This window comes from Trachypithecus francoisi, unplaced genomic scaffold (genome assembly GCF_009764315.1).
Source record: "Trachypithecus francoisi isolate TF-2019V2 unplaced genomic scaffold, Tfra_2.0 Lachesis_group16, whole genome shotgun sequence".
Classification (NCBI taxonomy): domain Eukaryota; kingdom Metazoa; phylum Chordata; class Mammalia; order Primates; family Cercopithecidae; genus Trachypithecus; species Trachypithecus francoisi.
Window position 1 is genome coordinate 9255430 of NW_022681461.1, and position 22246 is coordinate 9277675.

At 39.1% G+C, this 22246-nt stretch overlaps 1 protein-coding gene across 7 annotated transcripts in view; it reads right to left on the reverse strand.

Annotated features, from left to right (window-relative positions):
* Nucleotides 1–3699: 3699 nt before the first annotated feature.
* The window catches only part of SPIN1 (spindlin 1), a 90329-nt gene continuing 71782 nt past the window's right edge, over nt 3700–22246 (reverse strand). For 3 of the 7 annotated variants that reach the window (XM_033236876.1, XM_033236874.1, XM_033236875.1), the window contains 3 exons: nt 20391–20644; nt 14545–14778; nt 6511–7311 (listed from right to left, as the gene is read on the reverse strand). In XM_033236876.1, coding sequence (XP_033092767.1) covers nt 7112–7311; nt 14545–14778; nt 20391–20644 — 688 coding nt within the window. In that variant the 3' untranslated portion in view covers nt 6511–7111. Of the gene's footprint in view, nt 7312–14544; nt 14779–20390; nt 20645–22246 lie in introns of all 7 variants that reach the window. The other 4 variants (XM_033236879.1, XM_033236877.1, XM_033236878.1 and 1 more) reach the window with 2 other exon arrangements.

Sequence of the window (22246 nt, forward strand, 5' to 3'; positions counted from 1 at the left end):
AAAAAAAAAAAAAAAAAAAAGAATCTAGTGGCTACTTTAATCTAGTGCTTAAAGCTACTTTACCACAGTATTACAGAAAATCTAGAAGTAACATTTTGTTAAAACCAGGTCCCCAGTACATAAAACAGAGAGTAAACACAGTGCAGGATAAAGACTGACTTTAGGAAAAAGAGTTACTGCTGATGTCATTTCTCTAACAGTCGTCAGACTTTTCTATGAGAAGGCCAGAGGCTCACACTTGTATACACAACGTGCAGGTGCAGGGAAGACCAAGGAAAGCAGCTATCCAATTTTTTACAAAGCCATACAGAGACAAGTTCAAGGAAAAAGCTTTAAGAGTTATTTTCACAATCTGTATGTGAAGACAATTCGCAATGCTGCCACTCAACCCTACGTTGTTAACAACTGTTAACCTATGTTAACATCAAGGTTGGTTTTGTTTTTGTTTTCTACTTTTTTAAACAGAGTCTTGCACAGACTCTGTCGCCCAGGCTGGGAGTGCAGTGGCACGATCTCAGCTCACTGCAACCTTCACCTCCAGGCAGGGTTCAAGCTATTCTTCTGCCTCAGCCTCCTGAGTAGCTGGGATTACAGGCGTGCACCACCACACCTGGCTGGCTTTTTTGTATTTTTAGTAGAGACGGGGTTTCACCATATTGGCCAGGCTGGTCTCGAACTCCTGACCTTGTGATCCATCCACCTTGGCATCCCAAAGTCCTGGGATTACAATAGGCACAAGTCACTGCGCCCAGCCCAACATAAAGGTTTTTAAAAGACTTTGTCCTTTCACATTATAATGTGCTTCAGTAATTCCAACATAGAAACAGACAATTTTAAATGTATATATAATCTTCTTACCCTATTAAGGATTTTAGGTAGTTTGTGTGGTACATAAAGCTCTTAACTTTCCCCCCAGAAAGCATAAATTGAAAATAATGAGAAAGAGGATGGTAAAAGCAGAGCCAGGAGTAAGCCTATGCACTCACTGAACAGTCAATGTAAAAAAACAAATGCACAGCAAGGCCCGGTACTTTTGTGTCACCTCAGAGCTGGACAGGGACTGACGCACCACTTGGACCAGTGCCCTCACTAAAAAATTAAGTAGCAGCCGGGCGTGGTGGCTCACGCCTGTTAATCTCAGCACTTTGGGAGGCGGGAAGTGGGTGGATCACCTGAGGTCAGGAGTTTGAGACCAGCCTCAACATGGAGAAACCCTGTCTCTACTGAAAATACAAAACTAGCTGGGTGTGGTGGTGTATGCCTGTAATCCCAGCTACTCGGGAGGCTGAGGCAGGAGAATTGCTTGAACCTGGGATGCGGAGGATGCGGTGAGCCGAGATCGCGCCATTGCACTCCAGACTGGGCAACAAGAGTGAAACTCTGTCTCAAAAAAATAACAACAACAACAATAAACAAAAATAAATAAATAAGCAGAAAGAATGCCAATGTCATGTTTAGGCAAACTTATGTGCCATGACATTTTTCAAAAACCGCCTGCTACTTGGTTTACCAACATCAATCATAAGGGAAGACAGAGACTCTAGAAATGGCTGGAGAAGTAACTTAAAGACTCAAATTGATTCTCTCAACTCCACATGCTGCCTAAAAACTTACAAGTACATGACACAGAACAAACCAATTACTATAAAAATTAAGTATAAGATTGTAGATTATGAGCAAAAGAAATCTAGGCTTTTTAAGTCTCCTGTGTAAAAAAAATAGGTTTATGAAGATACTACTTTCATGATATATTGAAAGTGTCTTTAAAATATAAAGTTATCTAGCTAGGTGCCATGACTCACGCCTATAATCTCAGCACTTTGGGAGGCTGAGGAGGGTGGATCGCTTGAGCCCAGCAGTTCGAGACCAGCCTTGGCAACATGGCTGAAATCCTGTCTCTACCAAAAATACAAAGATTAGCCAGTCCCATAACCCAGTCTCAAAATAAATAAGCAAATGAATATACTTAAAAATTAAAGTATCTATATTCTTGTGATGAAAAATTTTTTAAATTTCTTCAGCATACTTTCTCTCCAAAAAGACATCGTTTATTTACTTTTTTTAGTTATGGAAAAAAATTTTTTTTAAGTTCCAGGATACATGAGCAGAACGTGCAGGTTTGTTACATAGGTATACATATGCTATGGTGGAGACATTTATTTTTTAAGCACAAAAACAATTTTGGGTTTTAATTCCTAGCATACAGAGACACAGATGCCTACATTCTAATGACTAATATAAAACCTTTTATTTGGCAATTTGGAAATAAACACTTTTTAGATATTAACTTATGAAATACGGTTACAGAAAATTATTCACAGAAAATATTACACTATAGATGGATTACTCAAATCACTCCAATGAAGTAATTTACTTGAGGTGTTCATAAAGCAGCTCAGAGTCTGGGCACAAAAGAGAGATCTGAGTCTTCATTCCTCTGTAATCCTGCATGAGATACTCAATCTCTGCCCCTTCCTCAGAAGACTGTTAAGAACAAAATAAAATAGCGTGGAAAGTGTTTGGCAAGGTACTTATTAAGCATTTATGAATGCTTTATTAGTATCAAATGCTTTTGTCATCACAGAGTTTAATTGTACCAAGAAACAAAAATTCTCCAACAGAGTGATGACTGCTTTAAATAGGGGAGTTGATTCATTCGTTTACAAATACTAGTCATCAACTTTCAAACTTAACTTTGTTATATTTTTGGAGCAATAGTTACAGAGCTGTACCCGTGACAGATACCACAGACAGACAATGAATAATCTACCTTCAGCAAGGAAGGTCAGAAAATCCAGACTCAAGAGGGGCACCTGTGCTTCTCAATGGCTCATCTCCTCCCTAAACTACAGACTTCTTCCACCAAAGCTGGAGTAGACCCTGTCTTCAGTCCACCTCAGTAACCTCCACGGTCTTGGGGCATAGACACTGCACTGACACAAACCTAGAAGGCCGGTGTCCCACAGCCCAAGTTTGCACTCATCTCTCACCAAGTATCAACCATTCTCCCAAAAGCAGGTAAATATCCTGGACTTAAGCACAAGATCCTTTGGCCAAAATGAATTGGGAAACATTAAAAAAAAACAAAAACAAAAAAACCACTAATTAAAACATGCCATAAATTCCACTTTTTACCTCATTGATTAAAATAATCAAGAAAGATAAAACATACATAGGTGTTAATATTAGGATGGTGCAAAAGCAACTGCATATTTTGCCATACAAGCAATGGTAAAACTGCTATTACTTTTGCACGAGCCTATATTACTTTCATTTTTTTATATCTTAGCATTGAGAAATAGTGATTTTTCACTATAGAATCCCATTGTTTATTATTTAAATATGAGTCAAAGCATTGTAAGAAATATTCAAAGCAAGAATAGATATGAAAGTATAAAATACACATTATTTAATTCTATTTAAAAGAATTTTCTTTAAGTTTAAGATCTTGTAAAGTTGAATTTTATCAATGTCAAACTGCAAACTTCAATATTTAATATATGTGTGATATTGATGATTGCCTCCTCTTCTTTCAGGTATTATTGAATGTTATCAATCAAATAAAAATTCTATTTCTTTCTGTTTCTATGCATATCTGACATTTACATGTGGTGAAAAGGTTACTTGGCCCAAAAACTTCTCAGAATCAAGTTTAACACATCACAATTTGCTCGTGAGCACAAACTTTACAGTCAGGAGTTGCACATAAAGGGTTTATTTTAAATGTTTTAAGGATAAGATAGAGTTACATCATAATTATAAAAATTACTTACAGAATTAACAGATTTATATTGTGTATACTTCTAAATGCAGAGAACAGGGAACTGTCTACACATTGTATAAAATAAAATTAAAATTAAAAATGAATTCAAGCTTGAAAGATGAGGTCATTTACCTAATTTTAAAATGTGAACACGAAGACCTCTGACCTGTACACATTCATTCCAACTGCACTAATGATGGAAAACACAAAGAGCGCAGCATTTCCAAGGAACCACAGACATTTCAACCATAATTATTTTGTTATAATAATTGTTCCTGTTTTGTCTTTGGAGAACTTTCATTTTTTTAAGACAATCAGCTTAAGAGTGTTTTCAGGCACTACAATTTGTGACAATCGGAACAGTCTTCTAATGGGTCTACAGTGTTCAGAGATTCAAGCCCAATGCACTTCGTGGTTTGGCACATAAAACGATAAAAGAAACGAAATCTGATTTAGAAGTAACTGTGATTTTTTTTTTAAGAAAACACAGTCCCTTCAAATGCTGCATGACATTTACAACTGGAAAATCACCTTCTGTTGGCACATTTGCTTCACCAGTGCATTTTTATCCTACAACCACTAAAACGGCACAGTAAGCAAATATACAGGAAACTGAAAACAAATAAAAATAAAGAAAACAAAAAAACCTAAATATCTTTAACATGCAATTTTAGTCAGTTACATTGAACATTCTACTTAGAATAGAGCATGCAAAAAAGGATGGTCTGCTTTTAAGATTTTTTTCTGAAGTTTACGTGGCAGCCTGACATCACACACGCACGCACACACAATACAATACTAGAGCAGGTAAATGAGAAAGGCCGATAAATTTTATACATAGATTCATGTCTTGTGTTGTCACAAGTCCCATGATACTTTTGGAAATTAATGTTGAATTCCTGGAACAAGGAACCAACATTCAGATACCAGAAAAATGCAAGCAATGCATGCAGATCTGACACGTGAGCCTAAAATGAAGCCCAAGATACAAGGGCTTGGGAGCAGAATTAGTCATAGCGTCATTAAGTGTGGTATAAGCCACCAAAAGAAAGACAGAACGGGGGAAAATGGGGAGAGAAAAAAAAAAATCTTCCCTTTCCCTCAGCCCTAAAGGCAATAAATGGAACAATGATTAAACTCATCGTCATCATCACCATCATCATGTTGCATTCATCTAGAAACTGGGAGACCATGTGGTATAAAAAAAGTCATTAAAGTTGCTTGCAGAAAAACCACAATGCAAGTCATTAAGTAATGCTAGAAATGTCTCAATTGACCCAACCCTCAAGATACTTCAAAATGAACTTTATTTTTCCACCCAAAGTGACCGAGCCAAGTTCTGCACAGTCCGTGCATGCTGGACACACTTGCAAACTCCTGCGCTGTAATGTCAGTCTGGACTCTGGGAGCCAGGCTCAGCTTCGAGATTTACATGCAGGGACTCGTAAAGTCAACAGGAAAACACATAGCAGATCTGCAGAATAATACCTGTTCACACACGAGAAGCACCTATGACTTGGGTATCACAACTGCTTTCAGAAGCTTGTCCCTGGCTGCCCACAGTGAAGCACCAGGGACAGAGCGACTGCAGCTGTGGACAGAAAACTGAGGTACTGTGTTTACATGGTGAGTGGTCGTTACCATCCAACAGCACAAGGCACAAAAAATGGGCATCAAGCAAACCATGCATAACGAGGCCTGGAAACCATCAAGAACAGCCACAAAAGAGGTCACTCGGACCTCTGATTCAAACTTTTGGTGTCTGAGTGATAAGCATGCACGTTTAGGCTCTGCCCAAATATCAGGGAGGATTTCCAATCTCCACAAGAGACTGGTTTCACATATGGCCTTTCTCCTGGTTGTCAAACCACCAGGGTTCCTCCAAAACAAAGTGAGAGCAGCTGTTTTGCTGATCAACCAATCACACTAGCAGTTCTATTTCAGTTTAAAACAACCTTGCAGGAATAAACCACATAAAGACTCCGTGGCTAAGGGCTGCTATTACTTACACCCACCAAGCGAACACAAACGGCTGGCTCTTTCTTCTATGGTAACGCATCACTGACATGCAAACCCCAAGGGGCCACTGAATGGAATGAATCCACATTAACAGCACACCTGGAGCAGGAACATGCACCCCACAAGGTGTCAGAAGACTAAGCTGCTATTTGTCTAGACATTCTTTGCGAGGAAAAGCCAGGGGGTAGGGGAAAGGGGTGGGTTGAAAGTTTCTGACCATAATCATACATTAGCAATAATAGTAATAAAAATTTAAAAGTCCCAGAGAGCTTGTTAGAAGGCAACAATGCCACTCAAAACTTATACTTCCAACATAAAAGCATTGTATTCTTCCAGAAACTTACCAAAAACACACAAACCAGTGATGTATTGTTGCCTTTTAAATTCACGTACTGAAATCCAGATTACTGATTTGTACACAATGTACCACATGTGCTGTCCAAAATACACCTACATTACACTGTGTGGAACAAGGACCTGGGCTTTGCTAAAAAGAATTTATGATTAAAATGTAACCAAAAAAAAAAATTCAAAGCTTAGAATTAAAGGTAGCCTTTTACCCAGATTTTTCACCAGATTGTAAAATTCTAATGAGTCATTAACTGTTCACAAGTAATTCATATTTGGACTTATGGTTTAAGGGCTCCAGATTGAAAAGGTGCTCTGAACTTCTGATTTTTTGAAACAAGCTGAAATGTTCCCATATGCTTCCTGTGCCCAAAGTTTAATTTGAAATAAAGAGCAGTAATATCATAACCATGACTGACTTGGGTAAAGCTCTCCTGTTAAACTCAAGAAAATTATGTCACCCCCATACTAATAATCCACAAAGAAAAGACTGCCAGTGGGGTGTGTGGGGTGTGTGTGTGTGTGTGTACACATGTATCTGTGTGTATATATTATATATGTATACACACATATAGATATAGGTAGATACAGATACATATATCTCAAAAAAGGCAATAACGAAAACATCAAACTATGCTTGCATTGTGGCGGCAGAATAACAGGGTTAAGGTGAGGGGGAAAATGGTTAAGATCTATTACAATTTTAAATGACTATGATACTAGCTTAACTTTTACCAAACTTGCCTGTAACTCCCCTCCAAATAGACAAGACTTCTTTTAAAAGAAAGGGGTTCTCCTTACACAAAATGCTTTGTGTTCACATCAATCTGTACTATTCAGAACAAAACCAGTTCTGCTGGCAGAGATTGTGGGTTCGCAGGGACATTTAAGCTTTCATTAAACTGGAAAGCAATCAAGTCTTTATGTCTACAAATAATACATTTCATAGTTCCACAAATTTGGCAGAGTTTGTGATGACATCTAGGATGTTTTCACCAAATCGTAGACATAAATATGGAAATCATCATCAAACTTGATGAAATAGACGGAGGGCTTGGCTTCTACTTGATGAATGACCATGCCAGTCCTTTTGGAGCCATCTTCTTTGGCATATTCCACTTGTTTGCCTACCAGGCTGTCCACAACTTCTCCTGGTTCCCTTTCTGCTGGAGGTGAATCATCTATATTTAAAAAAAAAAAAGAGAGAGAGAGAGAAAAAATTTCTAAATCAATTTTTAGATATAAATCAACTCACATATTTATTTTCATAACTTAAAAAAAAAAATTTAAATACTCTGAATTCAGGATTATCTAGACCAGGAGTCAGCAAACATTTTCGTAAAAGACAAGGCAGTAAATATTTCAGGGTTAGGGGCATATGGTCTCTGTCCCAAGTGCTGAACTCTGCCACTGCAGCACGAAAGCAGCCACGGATGATATGCATATACACAGATGTGGCTGTGTTTCAATACAACCTTTTCTCATAGTTTGCCGACCCCCATCTAGATATATGAACAATTTTAAAAATCATAACCAAAAATTCATTTGGTCCATGTTTAATTTGTAGCTGTAATTAAATGAAAATAAGTTTGAGTGGCTTTGAAATATAATTTGAAAGCAGACAATTCCTACAGGGATTACTGAGAATATGGTACATATTTAAAACGCCTAAGTACCATTGGTTTACTCTGAATCCTTAAAGCCTCTTCTCCCTCAACTTCACTGCATTTCACATCATCTTCCTAACTCAGTTCCAAAATTTAAGTTTTCCATGCTTTAAAATTGGTACTGAATGAACTTCAGCCCAGGACAAGTACAGGGGAATCTGAGGATGGCCCAGGCATCTGTACTGCCTAAAAGGTCCCCAAGATTAATGTACTGCTTCTGGCCTCTAAGAAAACACACAGCAACAGCAAATCATCACCACCAACAACAAAAAACAAAGTACAAGAAAAAAAGACAGGGGGCTTGCTAGGCAGTTACAATTCTATTTTAAGAAACTGCATGGGTTCTGAAAAACTCAAAGCTCTTTTCCTCACAGTAGCAGGTGGCCTTCAGGTAGGGAAACCAGAGGCTCCAGCTACATAAGAGAGTCCACGTTATCCTGGCACAATTGGTAGCAATGCCATTTTACTCTCACAGGTATCCTGGTGTGGACCACACAACGTACATGTATTAACAGTAGTCTGCCTCTTTGGTTACAATAAAATTCTCTCACTGAATGACAATCCAAAAACTGCTACTGTGATCTCTGGTACTAAGAGTCACAAGCAATAAAAATAAAACATCTGAGCATAATCAGTTCTTTATATAAGCTGAACTCTTTTCTTTAAAAATTATCTTCCCTTAAGCAGTATCATCATACTGTCATATTTTTATGGCACTTTCATGTTTACAAAGGAATTTCAAATACACGATCGCACATAAATTTTATAGTAACTGAGCTAATCAAGGGGGTCATGTAGAGGCCTGGTTTAGCATCAGAGTTGGTACTCGAACAAGACCCTTTCAGAACTCATTAGATCAGAGCACCACCACTGTTTCTAAAGGTAAATACGCTTCCACAGCATGTACACGCGCGCACACACACACACAAATGTAAGTTTGGAGAATTAACGGAGAGGGAAGATCAAAAAATGGTTAGGAAAAGTGATGGAGAACTGCAGACACCCTTGCATTTCCTATGATTAGGTTAACAGTACTTACTCTATCCATAGAAAATATTCAAGTTACCTCATAAAGGACAGAGAGATGCTTTTTAAAGAAATGTTCTCATGACAAATTCCTGAGTATATAATTTGAATTACCCCTGTATAACAAATGTACACAATTTTTTTTTTTTCTTTTTGAGACGGAGTCTTGCTCTTGTTGCCCAGGCTGGAGTGAAGCGGTATGATCTTGACTCACTGCAACCTCCACCTCCCGGGTTCAAGCGATTCTTCTGCCTCAACCTCCCAAGTAGCTGGGACTACAGGCGCCCGCCACCATACTCGGCTAATTTTTTTATTTTTAGTAGAAACCAGGTTTCACCATATTGACCAGGCTGGCCTCGAACTCCTGACCTCAGGTGATCTGCCCGCCTTGGCCTCCCAAAGTGCTGGGATTACAGGCATGAGCCACAATGCCCAGCCCCAAAATTTTAAAAATATGTATCAAAGAAGTAGAAATTCAAGGCCAGATGAGAAAATTAGTACATTAACTAACTTCTTCATGGGAAGAATTTTTTAAAAAAAAGAAATAGAAATGACTGACACATGGCTAATGTATGCAGAGGGCGTATCAGTTACATCTGTCCAAGGCCAGATATTCATGTGTTTGAAGAAAGGCCACTGAGTAGTTTTTAAAGGAACAAACTTATCCAAAAGCGAAATTAAGAAAACAATTCAATTCATATGTATAATAGCATCAAAAAGGATAAAATCCTTCGAAGTAAATTTAATAAAAGAAATGCGGGGCCAGGCGCAGTGGCTCACACCTGTAATCCCAGCATTTTGCAAGGCCGAGGCAGGAGGATCACAAGGTCAGGAGATTGAGACCATGCTGGCCAATATGGTGAAACCCCATCTCTACTAAAACTACAAAAATTAGATGGGTGTGGTGGTGCATGCCTGTAATCCCAGCTACTTGGGAGGCTAAGGCAGGAGAACTGCTTCAACCTGGGAGTCAGAGGTTGCAGTAAGCCAAGACTGTGCCACTGCTCACCAGCCTGGCGACAGAACAAGACTCCATCTCAAAATAAATAAATAAATAAAAAGTGGCCAGGCACGGTGGCTCAACCTGTAATCCCAGCACTTTGGGAGGCCGAGGTGGGTGGATCACCTGAGGTCAGGAGTTCAAGACCAGCCTGGTCAACATGGTGAAACCTCGTCTCTACTAAAAATACAAACATGAGCTAGGCGAGGTGGTGTGTGCCTGTAATCCCATCTACCCGGGAGGCTGAGGAAGGAGAATCGCTGGAACCTGAGAGGCAGAGGCGGCAGTAAGTGAGATCAAGCCACTGCACTTCCAGCCTGGCTGACAAGAAGACTCTGTCTCAGATAAAAGGAAAAAAGGGGAAAGCGCAAGTGAAAGGAAAGGAGAAAGGAAAAAGAAATGCAATGTTTTCAAAATATTGTTGAAATCAATCCACCAATCAATGAAAAAACACCCCATGCTCATGGATTAGAAGACTTGTAAAGTCTTGTTAACATTGTTAAGAGGGCAATACTCTTCAAACTGATCCACAGATTCAACACAGTCCCTATCAGAATCCCAGGGGACTTCTTTGTTCTGACAAGTTGATTCTAAAATTCATATGAAACTGCAAGGGACCCAGAATAGCCAAAACAATCCTGAAAAAGAAAGCAGGGGCCGGGTGTAGTGGCTTACACCTGTAATTCCAGCACTTTGGGAGACTGAGGCAGGCAGATCACTTCACTCCAGGAGTTCGAGACCAGCCTAGCCAACATGGCAAAACCCCATCTCTACAAAAAATACTAGAGTTCGCCAAATGTGGTGGCACATGTCTGTAATTCCAGTTCCTTGGGAGGCGGAGGTTGCAATGAGCTGAGATCGTGCCACTGTACTCCAGCCTGAGCAACAGAGTGCAACTGTCTCAAAAAAAAAAAAAAGGAGGAAAAAAAAAAGCAGGACTCAAACTCTGTCAACTGATTTTTTTTTTTTTTTTTTTGAGACGGAGTCTCGCTCTGTTGCCCAGGATGTAGCGCAATGGTGTGGTCTCGGCTCACTGCAACCTCCGCTTCCCAGGTTCAAGCGATTCTCCTGCCTCAGTCTCCCAAGTAGCTGGGATTACAGGTGCCTGCCACCATGCCTGGCTAATTTTTAGTAGAGATGGGGTTTCCCCGTGTTGCCCAGGCTGGTCTCGAACTCCTGACCTTGTCATCCACCCGCCTGGCGTCCCAAAGTGCGGGGATTACAGGAGTGAGCCACTGCGCAACAAGGATGCCAAAACCATTCAATGGGGGAAAGAATAGTCTTTGCAAAAAATAGTGCTTGGACAACTAGATAGGCAGTCACAAGCAAAAAAAAAAATGAAGTTGGACCCTTACCTTGAACCACAAACAAAAATTAACTTGAAAATGCATCAAAGGCCTGTAAGTAAGAGCTAAAACTATAAAAACTCTTAGAAGAAAACAAGGGTAAATCTTTATGACCCCAGATTTGGCAAATGATTCTTAGGACACAAAAAGCATACTCAGCAAGAGAAAATGTAACTTGGACTTCAAAGTTTAAAACTTCTGTGCAAAGATCATCATCAAGAAAGTAAAAACAGCCCATGGAATGGGAGAAAATATTTGCAACATGTATCTGATAAAGGTCTTATATTTTAAAAATTGTCACAATGCAATAATGAAAGACAGATAACTCAATTTAAAAATGGGCAGGGGATATGAATAGACACTTCACCACAGATGATATAAAAAGGGCCAATAGGGCCGGGCGTGGTGGCTCAAGCCTGTAATCCCAGCACTTTGGGAGGCCGAGACGGGCGGATCACAAGGTCAGGAGATCGAGACCATCCTGGCTAACACGGTGAAACCCCGTCTCTACTAAAAAATACAAAAAACTAGCCGGGCGAGGTGGCGGGCGCCTGTAGTCCCAGCTACCCGGGAGGCTAAGGCAGGAGAATGGCATGAACCGGGGAGATGGAGCTTGCAGTGAGCCAGGATCCGGCCACTGCACTACAGCCTGGGCGACAGAGTGAGACTCCGTCTCAAAAACAAACAAAAAAAAGGGCCAATAGGCCGGGCATGGTGGCTCACATCTGTAATTCCAGCCCTTTGGGAAGCCAAGGTGGGTGGATCCTTTGAGGCCAGGAGTTCGAGAGGAGCCTGGCCAATATGGTGAAACCCCATCTCTACTAAAAATACAAAAATTATCTGGGCATTGTGGCACGCACCTATAGTCCCAGCTACTTGGGAGGCTGAGGCAGGAGAATGGCTTGAACCCAGGAGGCGGAGGCTGCCAGTAAGCTGAGATCACGCCAATGCACTCCAGCCTGGGAAACAGAGCCAAGACTCTATCTCAAAAAAAAAAAAAAAAAAATTTTTTTTTTTTTTGTTTAAAGGGCCAATAAGCATAATGAAAGATGCTTAACATCATTACTCATCAGGCAAATGCAAATCAAAGCCACAATGAAATACCACTTCACATCCACTAGGATGGCAAGAATCAAAGTCAGGTAACAGTAAGAGTTGGTGAGAATGTGGATAAATCAGAACTCTCATAACACTGCTGTTGGAAATGTAAAATGGTCTTTTCGTTTTTAAAATTAGCCTTGCAGTTCCCCCAAACAATTAAACATAAAGTTACCATTACGACCCAGCGATTCCACTCCTAGGTATGTACCCAAAAGAAATAAAACATGTCCATACAGAAACTTGTACACACATGTTTACAGCAGCATTATTCATAAAAACCAAGAGGTGGGGAAACAACTCAGATGTCCTTTACTGGATGAATGGCTAATCAAAATGTAGTATACCCATACAATGCAATTGTATTTGGCCATGAAAAGGAATGAAGTACTGATATATGCTACAGCGTGAATGAAATCTCAAAACATGCTAAGGGAAAGAAGCTAGCACAAAGGACCTCACACCATATAGTCCATTCACAGGAAAGTCCGTCCTCTAACAGGGAAACTGACACATCAAGCATTACTGGTTGCTTAAGGCTAGGGGGTTGGAGGAATAAAGGACTGACAGCTAATAGATACAAGGTTTTTTTTTTTTTTTGAGACGGAGTCTCGCTCTGTCGCCCAAACTGGAGTGCAGTGGCCGGATCTCAGACCACTGCAACCTCCACCTTTCGGGTTCACGCCATTCTCCTGCCTCAGCCTCCAGAGTAGCTGGGACTACAGGCGCCCGCCACCTCGCCCGGCTAGTTTTTTGTATTTTTTAGTAGAGACGGGGTTTCACCGTGTTAGCCAGGATGGTCTCAATCTCCTGACCTTGTGATCCGCCTGGCTCGGCCTCCCAAAGTGCTGGGATTACAGGCTTGAGCCACCGCGCCCGGCCGATACAAGGTTTTCTTTTGAGGTGATGAAAATGTTCTAAAATCGACTGTGGTGAGGACTGTACATATCTGTGCATATATTAAAAAGTACAGAATTGTACATTTTAAATGGACTAATTATATGGACTAATATAGCCGTAATGGCTCACACCTGTAATCCTAATACTTTGGGAGACCAAGGCTGGCAGACTGCCTGAGCTCAGGAGTTTCAGACCACCCTGGCCAACATGGTGAAACCCATCTCTACTAAAATACAAAACAAAACAAACAAACAAACAAAAATTAGCCAGGTGTGGTGGCTGGTGCTTGTAGTCCCAGCCACTTAGGAGGCTGGGGCAGGAGACTCGCTTGAGCTGGGGTGGCAGAGGCTGCAGTGAGCCAAAACCACACCATTGCACTCCAGCCTGAGCAACAGGGCAAGACTCTGTCTCCAAATTAAATAAATAAATAAATAAACAAACAAACAAATAAATAAATAACACAATATAGCTTTTCTAGGCCTAACGAAATTAGCCCAGGTCACATCCTCTTCTACCTTACCTGTGCAAACGGACTAGTTGTGGAAATAGCTAATCATCTGTCTAAACACTGACTCTGTACTCCAGTTGCTACTGAAAAGTTCTCCCAATTAACTGTTTTCTGAAATCGATGTTCTCTAAATCAGGAGTCCCGGACACCTGGGCCACGCTGCACAGCAGATGGTGAGCAGTGGCCAAGAGAGCACTGCACCTGAGCTCTGCCTCCTGACAGACCAGCAGGGACATCAGATTCTCATAGGAGCATAAACCTTACTGTGAACTACGCATGTCAAGAATCTAGGTTGTGTGTTCCTTATGGGAAATCTAACGCCTTCAAAACCACCATCTCCACACCCAACACCCCCAATCCACGGAAAACTGTCTTCCACGAAACTGGTTCCTGGTGACAAAAAGGCTGAAGATTGCTGCTCTGAAGTTCAAGTATTTACAGATGAAATCATCAACGTCTTGGGGTTAGCTTCAAAATAATTGCATTGGGGGGATTAACAGATAAAACTAGACAAGCAATGAGACAATAACCGTTAAAGCTGAGCAGGGGTACACGGGGACGTATTTTACTGGTCCCTATTCCATCATGTTTTTAAATAAAAGCAATAAGTAATATGTAGTAGTGTTAATTATAAAAAAAACTTGTATCTTATTATAGAAGTCAAGCAGAACTGATTATCAAATATTTTCTTATCTAAAATTCATGACAACTGGATGAAAAATTTCAAAGGCTGTCTTTGTGCATGACTAAAAGAATAATCATATATCCAGAAATAAAAATGTATCTGCAAAAGAGCCAATCAAATATCTTGCACTAAAGTCCAAATCCCTTCTAATTACCAAAACTAAAAGTTGCCAATATATACTTACTGGAATCAGGCATAATGCGAAGGTCGCCTTCTTTGTAATCATCTAGGAGTTGGTACATGTACAAGACAGGGTCCTTCTCATAGGTAATGTAAAACCACGTGTTCATGACAGGTGCACGTGCTAAGACCATTCCCCTCCACTCATCTTTAGAACCATCCTCTGTCTCAAACATATGTTCCACTGCTTTGCCAATCATTGTGTCTGCCAAGTGTGCATCGCTGATTCGAGATGTTGCTGGGGATTTAAAAAAAAACAAAAAACAAAAAAAAAGTTGACAAAGCGTTTCACTGATTACCGACTATGAAGACTGAATCTACGAAAGGCGGCTACCTGAAATTTTGTCCATGCAATGTATTAGCAAGCATCAGAATCTGGGAAAGCTTTAAAAAGTACAAAAAACCAAAGACAAACTACTGGGCCCCAGCTCACAGATGGATTCAACAGGAATAGAAGTATTTTGTCCCAAGTTGGTTAATTGAAAAAAATATGATTTTTAAAAAAATTTTTCTGGACTCATCTGCTCTTGGTTCTGTACCCAAATCAAAAGTTTTAACTGTTCATTCAAGGTACAAAATATTTTTTGCTACTGTTTACTTAACAGTTAAATTTTGAGATAATTTCAGACTTACAGAAGAATTGCAAAAACAGTAGAGTTCCTGTATACAGTTCACTTTGCTTCTCCTGTATTAGCATCTTATGTAACCACAGAACGTTTATTTAAAACTTAGAAATTAACCTATTCAAGGCACAGAGGTTTTTTTTTTTTTTATTTTAAAGAAATTGGTGTTTGTTTTCCTTCAGTCTTATTTCCATTTTTTATTAAGGCATAGGTTTTTACTCTCTTGCTCCTACAATCTTATTCTTCGCTGCAACCAAAGTAATCACTGTGTCACTGATACCACATTGTGTGATTTAAAATGTTCCCATGCCTTTCCTTCATAATTTGAAAAACAACCAAACTGCTCACCATGGCCCCCAAGCCCTAAGCCATCACGCCTCTGCCCTCAAGTTTTCCCATCTTCCTCCTCATTGCTCATGCCTTCTCTACTCGGCTCTTCTTCCTCTCCCATTAGGACACACTCTCCTCTGCCTGACGGCTCTTCCCCACATCTTCAGAAGGCCGGTTACTTTTGGGGTTCTCCTCACCAACAAGGTAGCCCCACAAATCCCAGTCACATTACCCAATTTTACCTCTTAGTAACATTCACCATGATCTAAAGTTACCCCATTTTATGCATTTGTGTACTTGTTAGCTGCCTGTATATCTCAATGAAAGCAGAGACCTTCCCTTTCTTGTTTTATACCTAGATCATAGGAGGTCAGTATTTTGTATGATTTAATCAGATGCCCCATATTGGGAGCTCAGGTCTCTGAAATGATAGATTAACAGTCCTAGCCCTTAATACTTTTCTAATGAGGTGAAAATTATCACCTTCATCTTTTTAACACTGGAAAAACTATGAAGGATCCTATTGGTTTTAAGATTTCTCCAGTCCACAATTTTAGATAACTGTCTTTATACAAAATTAAAAGAATTTTCCTAAAAAAAAAAAAAACAAAAAGCAAAAAACAATTAGCGACAGGCACGGTGGCTCACACCTATAATCCTAGCACTTTGGGAGTCCAAGGCGGGCTAATCACTCAAGCCCAGAAGTTTGAGGCAAGCCTGGGCAACATGACCAAACCCCATCTCTACCAAAAAAACAAAAAGTGAGCCAGGTGTGGTGGTGCAGGCCCCTAGTCCCAGCTACTCAGGAGGCCCAGGTGATGAATCACCTAAACCCAGAAGTCCAGGCTGCAGTGAGACAAGGTGGCGCCACTGCACTCCAGCCTGGGCTACGGAAGTGAGGCCCGGTCTTAACAACAACAAAAAAAACCAGTTAGCACTCCTATTTTCCTCATTCAACGAGTTCTATTTCTGTTAAATCAAAAGAAACAAAAAAGTTAGATTTTATTGATAAATGTATCACTATTCAATTTTATCAGCATACCCTAAACACACATGCTTGGTTTTCTTTAAGTATGCAGTAATAATAAAAAATTACATAGAATTCCCCCCATGTACGATACTAAAAAACCCCCACTAGTTTCTTAGGGCCAGTAGATCTCAGACTACTAGATCTCAGAACTCCATTGCATTCTTAAAAATTACTGGCTGGGCACAGTGGCTCACACCTATAATCCCAGCACTTTGATTCCCAGGCAGGAGGACTGCTTGAGGCCAGGAGTTTGAGACCAGCCTGGGCAACATAATGAGATTTCATCTCTACAAAAAGTTAAAAATTAGCAGGGTACTGTGGTGCGCGCCTGTAGTCCCAGCAACTCGGGAGACTGAGGCAGGAGGACTGCTTGAGCCCAAGGTGTGGAGACAGCAGTGAGCCCTGATCATACCACTATACTCCAGCCTGGGTGACAAAGTGAGATCTTGTCTCTAAAAAAACAATTAAAACATAAATAGAAATTACTACACACCTAAAAAACCATCTGTTTACATAGATAATGCCTACCAATATTTACTACTTCAGAAAATAAAAAACATAGAAACATTTAAAAATACCTACATATCAATGTATTTTAAATTAAAAATAACTATTTCCTATCAAAAGATAGTAAGAAGAGTGGCTTAATTTTTACATTTTTGCAAATCTCCTAATGTCTAGGTTTTAAAAAGAACAAGCAGATTCTCATATCTGCTTTAGCACTCAATCTGTTATGATCTGCTCTTTCGGTTCATGTATAAAATCCAGCCTCTCAAAGATATGATACTGAAAAGAGTATTCTAATTGTCTTTCAGATAATTCTAAATATTCTTATATGAAACTACAAAAGTCAACAGTTAGCTCCTTAAAGGTTAGTTACAACGCAGAATCTGAAACCATTAATAAATTTGTCATACTGTTACATTAAAACTCATGTCTCCAGAACATATAAAGAACTCCCACAACTCAACAAAAATCAAATAACCTAATTAAAAAATGGTCAAAGGACGTGAGTATTTCCCCAAAGATGATTTACAAGTGGCCAACAAGCACATAAAAAGATGTTCAACATCACTAATCATCAGAGAAACAGAAATCAAAACAAAATGAGGTATCATATCACACCCATCAGGATGACCACTATGACAAAAACAGTAAATAACAACTGCTGACTAAGGGATGGAGAACTGAAAACCTTGTGTACTGTAGGCAGGACTGGAAAATAGTACAACTGCTGTGGAAAACAGTATGGTAGTTCCACCTAAGAAATTAGAATTACGACATTAAAATTAAAATTATAATTACCATATGATCCAGCAATCCCACTCCTGTGCCTATATCCAAAAAAACTGAAAGCAGGATCTCAAAGATATACCTGCATATCCATGTTTACAGTAGCGCTAGTCACCATTTTACATGGTACAATTTTACATTCTACCAAGAGGCAGAAACAATCCAAATGTCCATTAATGGGTGAACAGATAAACAAACTGTGGTATATAGATACAATGCAATGTTCTTTCCAGCCTTAAAAAGAAAGGAAATCCTGTCACACATTACAACATGAACGAACTTTGAGGACATTATGCTAAGTGAAATAAGTTATTCACAAAACAAATACTGTGTGATGCTACTTCTATGAGATATCTAGAGTAGTCAAATTCATAGAGACAGAGTGTAGAATAGTGGTTGCCAGGGGCTGGGAATGGGAGGAAAGGCATGTTGTTTTGTTTAATAGGTAGAGAGCTTCAGATTTGTAAGATGAAGAAGTTCTGGAGATCTGTTTCAACGATGTAAATGTACGTAACACACTACTGAACTGTACACTTAAAAATGGTTAGGACAATAAATTTTATGCTATGTGGTTTTTTTTACAATTAAAAAAAGTAGTTAGTCTTGTACTTAGAATAGCTCTTTCACCAGTGCATGATCTGGTACCATGCACTGTTCATAAAGAAAATACTGTGCTCACTAAGTTATGCAAATATTCCAAATATATAGTGGGAAACTCCACTGTGTAACTGAGAAATAAAAGAGAGTGAAAAGCATGAATTACAGCTTAACCATCTGAAAATATTTCTGACCTTGCAAATCTCCTGAATGGGCTTCAGAGAACCCAAGGGTCCCCAGACCTTGCTTTGGGAACCACTGCTCTGTGACATCACATGCATTCTGGCTGACTGACTTTTTCCTCCAACTTTAGCTTAAGAAAAACATAATTTTAATTATACTCTAATGTACTGTCTGAAGCAATTGCTTCCTATGTAAAACGTAAGTGAAGAGCAAGTAATTTTTTAGACTAAAGTAGGTTGACGCCAAAGTAACTGCTGTTTTCGCCATTACTTTCAATGTCAAAAACCGCAATTACTTTTGCACCAATCTAATACGATAAATACTAAAATCAATAGCAACTATTAGCTGAATGAGGCACATACATCGCTGATTTACATAAAAGCTCTTAGATTTCTTTTTATATTGCTTTACTGTTTACAAAATCACTATTGTTGGAAACTGAGATAATCCCAAACTATGAACAACATGGAACCCTTAGTCCCATCACCAGATACTTGTATAGTTTCTATCCTTCGATGACAAAAGGACCAACAATCACAGGTCACGCAGCAATATGCAGGAACCTTCAAGTGAGCTACCTGTCATCTCAGAGGGGCAGAGACTAAAATTCTGCTGTTAAGATTCTTAATATGTTAAAGTTTCTTATGTGGGAAATGGATTAATGCCATGATCAAAAAGAAATGTAGGATGTGCATCAAGAGGAAGAGCAGGGGTTCAGTTACACTTAAGAAGAGATGAGAATGTTGAAAATAACAAAGACTTAATATCACTTTTAGGAGTAATAAGAAATATTTACACTTAACGAAAGATTTCTTTGAAAACCGAACCATATTTATACAGATGAGTAAAGATTTAGCAGTTGATATCTAAAGAGAAGATTAACAAAATAACTTGCTACTAAGGCAGAATTAACTTCCTAAGGAAACTCATTATATCCCAGGGACACAATGGCACAGTCTGAAGAAAAACAAAGCGAGGAGACTGAACTAATTTCTTCCTGTGACAATTTGATCCCAAAATTCCTACCTAGATATGCTGAAGCTTTATTATTTAATGGTATAGACTTTTAAAGACAATTCTAAAACTACAAACCAATATTTTAAACAAGAGCAGCATCACTGTAATAAGAAAATATTTCAAAATAAATGCTTCAAAAAAAGTAGTATTAGTTTGGGTGTATCCCACCCTACTAATAAAATCAGTAATTTATTATTTACCTTAGACCTTATGCCTTAAGGAACACTTGCAAGGCAAAACTGACATTGCAAGACATTTAAAAAGAACCATTCATTTCCACAAACATTCTTCAGTCAAGTTCTGTGTATAATAAAGATCACGTTTTGGTTGCTTAAATTTTGGCTCAAAGTCCAATTATCATTTACATTGTAGACAATCAAAGATACACTTTCACAGAAAGATTCTAAAAGAAATGCACAGCATTCTCTTATCTTTTGTATCTGATGAGATTAACACACAGGATATTTGAGCTACTGATAACCTTACCCATCAGAGTCCAGAAAACAGTGAGCAAAAATGTTAAAAATAACCATATTATAAATTATTAGGTGGCAAACTTCTTGGGGGGAAAATACACATCTCTATATCCCTCACACAGTTCCTTGAACTGCTTTGGATCAATTTTTGTGGTTTTCAGTGATTTAATATAATGTTTATCAAGAGGGGTGCTTGTGTTCCAATAAAAGTGAAGTATTAATAATGTAAAATAATTAAAAAAGCATCCATTTCAATATCATTTTTAAAGCATAAAATGCACAAATTATAAAAAGAACTTACCAACTCTATCAGGGAGGACTTCAAGCGCAGAAACTCTTTCATCTTTATTAAGTTCTAGTCCATAAACACAGTCAAATCCATCGTATTTTATAAGATACAAAGAAGGATTTACAGGCACCTGGTCCAGAACGGTTCCTTTCCACTGGGTAACAGGGCCATTCCCCTCTTTCCACCCATGCTGAATCCTGCAGCCTACGATGTTCCGCCGGGGCTGGGAAACAGGTTTGCTCGGACCCACACTGCTCCGATGTTTTCTGTATTCACACATATACACACATAAGGTATTATCTCAAAAGTATGCATGCCTAGAGCTAACATAACCACTGGCTAGCATGATCTCATTACAGATGGTCCCAACATATGTACAAACTCATGTTTGCCACATTCCTGCTTCAGGTGACTCAAGGTGGTTATCTTCCAGCCCGTACCAGTGGTGGTGAGTGTGTAACATGGTATGTTAGTAATACGAGCTTGTTGTGCACTTCAACTGTGTATAGGCAGAAAAAACTACTAGTCAATAGCAACTTAAGCCCTACCATTAAGCATCAAGTTATCCGCTTTCTGAGTTTATTTTAATTCAATCAACTCATAATTACCCAAGTTAATTAAAGAAGGACTGATCCATGAAATACATGTTATCAATAATCACACAGGTATATAGCTTTATATAATATCCACTTCAAATTAAAAAGAAATGTATAACTATTCAATCTCACCCATTCCCATGCCCAAATAATTCTGCCTGTACAGGCTTAACTAATAAAAATAAACTAGACAATTTTCTATTAAACTGAGGTCCAGACTAGCTTATATCAATGCACTACAGAAACATTACTTGTCTAGGAAACACATAATCTTAAAACTGAAGTTTATAACAAACAATGTAATATTACAAATTATTGAAACATCAAACTACTTTTTTTCTGGTTTATTATTAGCAACTGAAAAATCTACAGAGAAGGTTTATAAATAATACACCTGGCTCTTGATACCAGGAAAAAATCTTCATTTCACCTTGAAACCTTGGATTCTTGGATGCAAGCTGAAGGCCAAAACCAAGACAACAGATGCTGATACATGCCGAGAATGAAAAGAGCTGAAAGGAATTCCGTTCCCACAGTTTTATGGGTATAAAGCTCTCATTTCGTACACTATGAATAAAAGTGACTAACATCTGATATATAACACAAACAAGTTTTAAGGAAACAATTTATTGTAGGTTGTAATAGTTAAAACTAAAATTACGTATTTTCTAAATAATTTACTCTAGACTGGTAACATAAAGTTAGCTAAGTCAGAGGGGAACAGGCTATGAGAGACAATAAGGAGTACTCGCCGCAGAAGGGAAGCTTCTCGCCTGGGGTGAAAAACTAAGCAAGGAGATCTGAACCTAACCAAGGAGACTGGGAAGGAGATTCACAAGGCTAAGTGCAAGACTGTAAGGCCAGAAAACTCAGGTCTGCCTAAGCCCCTCGGGACTGTGCGAAAACCCAGCAAATCTTCCTTCCAGAAAGACAAAGCCCCTCTGAGTACACAATCCTCACTGAGCAGGACAGGACCACAGGGTAAGGAAAGCAGGATTCAGGCAGAAATGAGGGTGGCAGGTCTCAGAAAGTATGACAGAGGTGGCTACATAGAGAGGTCTTAAGCTAGGAAAGCTTTCCTGGAATCCTCTCGTTTACACGGGTCTGGAAGCATCACAGTTGGACAACATACGAAAGTATTTTGAGGAGGAAAGAGACTAACAATGGGACAGATGTTCTGACAGGCGGGAGCAGGCCTCAAAAACAGGCTCGTGAAGTAGATGAAAACTACTATCCAACACTGAGCAAATGACAGAAGCCACAAAAGAGAAA